The 7,883-nt window shown below is 43.1% G+C and overlaps 1 protein-coding gene across 1 annotated transcript in view; it reads left to right on the forward strand.

The window, feature by feature from the left end:
- PCDH12 (protocadherin 12) overlaps window positions 1–7,882 on the forward strand; it is a 15,009-nt gene extending 7,127 nt beyond the window's left edge. Inside the window, exons 3-5 of the mRNA XM_020799183.3 lie at window positions 2,839–2,936; window positions 4,945–5,057; window positions 6,705–7,882. Coding sequence (XP_020654842.3) covers window positions 2,839–2,936; window positions 4,945–5,057; window positions 6,705–7,069 — 576 coding nt within the window. The 3' untranslated portion in view covers window positions 7,070–7,882. The remainder of the gene's footprint in view (window positions 1–2,838; window positions 2,937–4,944; window positions 5,058–6,704) is intronic.
- Window position 7,883: the final 1 nt, after the last annotated feature.

Consider the following 7,883-nt stretch of genomic DNA (forward strand, 5'->3'; position numbering starts at 1 on the left):
GATGCCTTCAGGGGCTAGACAATGGGGGATTGTGAGATAACGATATAAGACGAATCTCTTAAAGTCGATGCACTGTGAATAAAGTTAAATCATGTACTACTTTCTTTGTATTTATTTATTTAACTACTTCAAGGAATCAGATGTCTTCTTAAAATGTCAGCAATGTTTATTGAGGGCCCTAGGCCTTGTGCTACTCTGATAATTGTCTTGTTGCTAACAGGTGTTATCTCAATCATCTACTGAATATGGGTGGCCTGAGCAACTAGCAGACTTAGCTGTGGGAGTTTCACCCAAAATACTGTAGAGGATGAGAGCATTCCCCTGTTTGGCCCAACACAACCTGGCTTGATGGGCACATGGGCGAGGAAACAATTATGCATGAGAAATTGGGAGGGGGACTAGACAGCAATTTTAATCCTATTTGTTGCGTTTACTTGTAGAATAGCATCAGATAACAAGAGATATCTGAGTAATGAGAAATTAAAATTTTAAGAAGTATTGATTTCAGTCCTAGATTAGTATAGCCCTATGAGTGCTTATTAAGATGTAATGCCAGTTGAAATTTATTTTGGTTTTAGCCACAAATATGTTCCCAGATTTTACAAATCACTGTCCACAGGAGTGAATCCTGGGGCAGTTACTGTCTTTTTTGTACCATTTTATTTTTATGGTTGAAAATGCCACAGGGAGGGGGAGGCAAGAAATTGGAAATCCCAGTTGTAAAGACTTGTTTGTTGTGTCGGAAATGTGTACGTATATTTTCAAGTTGCTAATAGTCTTGGAACTGTCCAACTCCCCCCCCCCCCAAAAAAAAGCTGAAAGATGTTTACAATACTTCTCTTCAGAAGGCACATATTGGCTAAAATCATGTTTAGAGATGGGCACAAATCGCAGGTTTGGTGGTTCATGCTGGTTTGTTTTTTGGACAAACAGGTGTTCAGCACTTCCCAGCCCAGTCTTCCCCAGTGGGCACCCACTCAGAGGCAACACTTGTAAGAGCCAGGGCAGGGAAGCTCGGGCACTGCGTCTTGAGTGGGTCACCACCGGAGGAGATTGGGCTGGGAATTGCCAAACACCTGTTCATCATGATGACAAACTACCAAAGTGGTGATTCATGCCCATCCCTAGTCCTATTGCTTAGCATAGAAATTTGCACTAGAGTAGGCCCACTCAATCAGTGGGGCTTTGGCAAGTCAGCTCGTGATTCACACGGACCTATTATAGTTGTGACTTACTGTGCCAAAATAAGTCACAACTGGAATAAAGCCCATTTGAATCATGAAACTTATGGAGGAGTTGACTTACCAAATCTACATTGATTCAGTGGGCCCAACTCTAGTGCAATTTACTACACTAACCTTCAGGAACTCAGCCGTTTCTAGCAAAGTAAGTCTGACTATATTCAAGAGAACGTACCTCTTGGATAGCTCAGTGAGTTGGGTATCTGACTGCAAACTGAGAGGCTTGGAATTTGATTCCTTACTGTGCATTCTAGTAGAGCCAGCATATGTAGCCTTGGGCAAGCTGCACATTCCCTAAGTACCCCCAGAAAGTGGGAATAGTAAACCATTTTTGGGATACTCCCTGTGGTGTAGTGGATAGGGATGGACTAGGACTTAGGAGGGTTCGAATTCCTGCTCAGTCACGGAAGCTCACTGGGGGTTTGGAACTGGTAAAATCACTCAAATATCTCACTTACCGCACCTTGAAAGTCCTATTAGGGTCACTGTATGTCAGAGCGGTACATAATGACAACAGTAACAAAATGACTTCTGAGTACTCTGTACCTGAGAAATCCTGGGAAGAGTTGCTAAAAGTAAGAATTTACTGTACTTGATGGCACATTTGAATAACTCTGCTACTGATGTCTAAATGTCGTTATATTTTATATTGTTATTATATATGTTGGAAGCCGCCCAGAGTAGTCAATTGACTAGATGGGCGGGGTATAAATGCAATAAATGAATAAATAAATAAAATAATTCTTTTGAACTGTTTCTCAGTCAGTGTGCTTAGATTACAACTAGGCTTCTCCAAACCGGCAACCATGTTAGTCTACTGCAGCCAAAACAACAAAGAATCTTGTGGCACCTTTAAACTAGCAAGTTTAATTTGGCATGAGCTTTCAGGAATGGTAGTCCACTTATTCACACGCATCTGGGTTTGTATCTTTGGTCATTAATGGAAGTGCAAGTCTTCCAGTTTTCCCAAACATGGCTACCTCCTTAGTCAGGTGTAACTGGAATCCTATACACACTTGCTGAAAGGTGCCAGATTTTTTGTTGGTTTAACTAGGCTTCTGCACTTGTAATTATTGGGAGGAATAGGTACATAACACATTCACTGTGTATATATATATGCACACCAAGGTAATGGAATAGTGGCTGAGAATCATAACTGTGGGAACAGCAGGAAGTCAAATGCAGAACAACACAAATTTCTGGAACTGGCAAGCTAATTACCACATGTATTATGACTTTAAACCACCAGAGTTGTCCCTGTCTTAAGTCACAGGGAATTGAACTGACCCTCTTGATGAGTTTTAATTCAAATGTCTTTGTGTTGCAGTCTGCCTTTCATTCAGTACAGCTGTATAATTAGCAATGATTGCTATGAATATGGAAGGAAGCTTCCCCCCCCCCACACAGCTGGCTGGCTTAGGTGGATCTTTTGTTACCAACAGACAGTCCTTTTCTTTGGGTGGATATCACAGAATGTGGAAGAACGTGAGACATTATATATAGCCTAAACGGTGCAAAGGGTGGGGGTGAGGATATCCTGTAAGGAAATGGCTTTGGAAGGAATTGTTTGCAATCACTGGCTTTTCCTATCTTTCAGCAAATCTCACAGTTGCTGTCTCTTCTGCATCAGGGCCAAGTGCAGCCCAAGCCCAATCACAAAGGGAATAAATACACTGCTAAACATGCAGGTTGTAGGTGAGTTTCATGCCTGCTACACCCTCAGCCTTGTAAAGCAGATTTTGCCTACTGTTAGTGTTACCTGTATTTAATGGTGGCAGAATGCAGCTGCTTAGCCACATATTCCCAGCATATTTCCCTTTTACATCTGTCAAGCTTACCTTTCTTTTCATGGGCCCTTCGGTGCTTTTGGGTTGCCTTTCATTTTTCTGGATCAGCTCTTATACCTTTACTAAATATTTGACACATTGGAATTAAGGCATGTATTTTATCCTGGTTTGTATTTGCTTGGCAGGAAATATCCCTAGAATTAACCATTGTGGTTGAAAATCCACCAGGAAGTCTAATCTCTGCCATGAACCCCTTGTAACATCAGGAAGAGGCCAAGAACTTTTTTTAAAAAAGCCAAACAGAAAAATAGTACAGTAAGATTTTCAGGAGCTATCTTGCTGTATAATGGCAATGTCTCAGTAATAAACTTTCTTAAACTGTAAAACATAGGTAATTGGTGGGCAAAATGCCCCCCGCAGTCCAAATATGTTCCCCAGCACACTCTTCTGCATCAGGGCCAAGTGCAGCCTTCAAACCTTCTCCCAAATAATATATAAAAAAATTGGGGTGGTGGTGAATTTTGGGAAATTGGCTCTGGAATGTCCCATTGTACCCACCAGGTGTGGAGAAAAGGCTTTGCTAATCTCATCAATAACTTTGAGGCTGGGAGGTAATTTTTGTTGGGGCTGTAATATGGGGTGGGGCAGGGTGTAACTTCTCCCAGCATATTGCTGTAACAGTCCAAAGAGCACTTTATTTTTAACAGACAGGAAAGCATGTTACAAACATATATTTACCTGTCAAACAGCTCATTCATCCTGCAGATGCAAATTTAACAGACAGTGATGCTTACTGAGAAAGTGCTGAGGCTTGGGAGCACATCAGATACTGAACACACGTTTGTTCATCTCTTTTTATTTCACACCAGTTAATTAATATGCACATATCAACAAGCTACCTCAGATCAATCAACACAGACAGAATTTTTGTACCGTTTGAAATCAACTTAAGCACAATTGGGGTGGCCTTTAGGTTTTGGTGGGCTTATGTGCACTATCAGCAATAACTACTCAAGCATACCAGGAATGATTGACCAGACAAAAAATGAAGGCCATCTTTGAGGAACTAACGGGAAATTTCCCTCTGGCTGAAATGGTTGTGTGAGCAACGACTATTGCTTGGTGAGAGGGCGAGTGAGCAGGCGTTTCCTCTGTTAGCAAAGCTAGTTGACTTAGAATGGAACATTGAAAATTCAGATATGATGTTGCCATCTGGCCAGTGCCCTGTAACTCCTTACAGACTGCTCTGGTAAAGCCTTTTCTGGTCATATGCTTATATCTGGGCATACACTAAATAACAGAGCATTCAGCAGTGGCATTTTTCTTCCAGGTGCTTCCTGTTAGCACTGCCCCTTCTAACCCAAAGTCATCAGCTGGTACCCACTCATATTGCCATAGTGACACCAGTTTTGAACACATTACATTTCAATGTAGCCAGCTTGCACAGGATTTTGATTCATCGAGTGCCAAACAATGAAACAATACACATTCACAAAATTATTCAGAAATTGCCCAACAATATCCTGATATAATGCTGCAGCTGCAGCATGCCATCTCAGCTGTAATAAGGGGGAAAGGACCTTTTGATTAAGTTTCTGTAAGAAGTTAGAACGCACTTGTATTTATCAACAGATGATCCTTGCTCCCCTTCATGGAATTCAGTGATGCTGTACATACATTTTAGTTTCCTCTGAGCAAGGAAGTGGTAGATTAAATAGAACATAAGGAGGTCGTGAGCTCTCCAATGTTAGAGGCATACATGAGAAAATGAACAGGGGGTTGGACTTGATGGCCTTATAGGTCCTTTCCAACCCCATTATTATGTGATTGTATGAAACATTTGGTATCTGTTTCTGTTCAGTTTGATTGTGAAAACCTAGTCAACCTCACTGTATGAAGCTCCTTCTCCTCCGCAGGAACCACCACCCAAATGTGGAGGATCTCATCACTAATGAGGGCAGTGATAGCAAACATCATAACCTGGAGCTGCTCGGGGAAGAACTTGGAAACCTACTGCATAGCCCATCAGGTGAGATATGCTTACACATATCCTCCAATTTAGTGACATTAAGGCTTGAATTCTGTTGCTTACTGTAGTAAGTCATACTAGAGTAGGCTTACTGAATCAGTGAGGCTAGTTCTCCATGACTTCCATTGATTCAGTGGGACTACTCTACTTGTGATCTAAAATGTTAAAGACAGTCCGTTAAGAGTAGGCCGAATCAATGGAACTTACAGAGGAATTGACTTACCAAATGCCCACTGATTTAATGGGCCTATTTTAATTTGGCTTACTACCTTAAGCAACAGGATTTTGGTCTGAGTCTCTGAAGCTGTATCATGAATGGCCTGCTATCTTCCTGTGCCTGTGAATGAGAAGGTTGAGGAACACAATAGTGAGTCAGACTTTAAGGCACCTCCTTTCACTTAATGCAGGGGTCTCAGACATGCGGCCCGGGGGCCATTTGTGGCCCGCCGGATGATAGTTTGCGGCCCCCGCCTTGCCTGCCCTCCCTGAAGCGCCCACATGTCCTCTGCTGTCAAGAGTCAAAAAAAGCCTTGCCTTGCTCGCCGGCTCTCTCCCAAGACAGCACCTCTTGCACCCTCCATCCAGAATTGCAGCCTGCCAGCCAGCCCGCCTGTCTGCCGGCTGGCAGGCTGCAGTTCCGGATGGAGGGTACAAGAGATGCTGTCTTGGGGGAGAGCCGGCGAGCGAGGCGCATTGCCCGCCCTTTTTCCCGAGCCGCTGCCGAGCGATGCCTGAGAGTGGAGCTCGCTCCCAGCCTGTCCTCAAAGAGCGCCTCCAACAGTGCCACCGCCACCACCTCTTCCAGGGAAGCAGCTCTCTGGCTCTCTTTCTCTCTCGGCACCCCCAGCACCAGCTCAGCTAGTGGCCGCCTCAGCACCCAGCAGTGCTTCCTCCTCCTCTTCCTCGGAGCCCCAGCCAGGCTAAGGAAACTCCTGGGTGGCTTCCTCGGGCTCTTGCTCCACTTGGCGGAAAATCTGATGCGGCCCACCCTCACCCAGACTCTGCCTCCAGCAGCCCCCAGGTAAATTGAGTTTGAGACCCCTGACTTAATGTATCATGTTTCTGTCATGTATTACCCAATGTATCATGTTTCTGTCATGTATTACCCAATGTATCATGTTTCTGTCATGTATTACCCAAGTAGGCACAGAAAACAAAATATTGCTAGGATTTTTGCTGAGTGACTAAAAAGTATCCCCAGGCCTGTATCTTATTGCCTGCATGTAGGGTGGAAGGGCAAATTGTGTTGGCGTGCCTTCCTATCCTTGGAGGCTCCCTGGTGTATCCCTAAATTCATGGTGCATACACAGTTGCTCCACATTCAGGCAACAGAATACTGCCCATTGTGCACAGCTTATTCTGCTTCTGCTAGGAATGTGGGAAAAGCAAGGAGTCATGCTGGACACTGAAGCTTCCTCCCCACCACTGAAAATCCTATTAGGAGTTTTCACTCTCTGTTTGGAGATTTCAGCAAGCATTGGAACCCTCAGAGCTGGACACCTTCCATTTCATAAAAAATTGTTGAAACGATCAGGATGCCAAAGTCCACAATCAATACTTGCACAGCATTGCAGAACTCCTGTGGCCTTGAGTTTATCCATCCAAGTGACATTAATTACACTGACGTTTTCTTCCCTCACCCTGTAGGACTGGATCTAGACCAGCTGACTGAGGCAGATCCAGCATGGATGACCAGGCTGTCCCTTCCCTTCTCAACTGACTATAAGGACAATGTAGTCTCACCGGGTGCTCTTCCATTTCCGCTGAACCAGGAAACCACAAGCAGAGATGAACCTCACACTTTTGAGACCTTTGGCAAAGCAAACGGATGCAAACTGAGCACAGCAGAGCCCAGGCTGGCCAGCACCTTCCTCTCAGAGATGAACAATCTGTTTGAGATTATCTTGGCTCAGAATGTCAGCCCCCAGAGGGACTCGTCGATGGAGTTCTTTCAGCAAGTCCAAAAATGTAGCAAGATCCTAGATGTAGATAAAGATACTGTGGGGGCTTAAATTGACAGTCCTTTGAGCAGTGTAACTGATAGCTGCAGCAGAAAGGGTTTGTGAAGAAATTCCATGAAATCTCAACATCCAGAAACAGAGTACCAATAGCTCAGGGAAAACAATGTTTTAAGAGGGAGGATACTTTAGACATATTTCACTTCTTCTTTTCCAGGTACCATCATCTAGTCCCCCTGGCCTTATCTACTATGTGCTCCTCACTGACATGGAATGATAATTGCAGAAGGAATTACGCTTCCTCCTTTGCAAGGAAATGGTGCGGAAGGTCTCATTTTGGCGAATAGTGACGAGTTAATGAAAGACCTTTTGGAGCACAGGTGTTTTTTCTTCTTGTTGAATCATTTTTATGATTGCAATGACATAGGAGCAGGAACAAGAAAACAAGGCTCAAAGATACTACTGCCTTTTGATCTGACAGAACATATAACAGGTGCTCCTAACTTAATATCAAGTTTTCATTTAGATACGTTGCACGGAGAACTACCGCAAAAATAGTTTTTTTAAAAACTAAAGACAACACTCAAAACCCAACATTCTTTAAAAGTAACTTTTAAACTCTGCTGTTTTCTAGCACATTAAAACTGCTCTTCTGTAAAGCTGGAACTACTAATACTACAGAAAGGATTAGAATTTTTGAAAGATGTGACTATAAATCTGTGTATTCGATGGTAATATTTTGGACCTACAACTTGGATACTGACTGTCTTTCTAAATTCTATTTTTTAGAAAAATCAGCAACAACCAGCTTCTTTGAAAAATGTAAAATTCTTTGTCAAATAATTAAAAAAAAGCAATTCTAGTGTAC

The sequence above is a fragment of the Pogona vitticeps genome, chromosome 4 (assembly GCF_051106095.1).
Source record: "Pogona vitticeps strain Pit_001003342236 chromosome 4, PviZW2.1, whole genome shotgun sequence".
Lineage (NCBI taxonomy): Eukaryota > Metazoa > Chordata > Lepidosauria > Squamata > Agamidae > Pogona > Pogona vitticeps.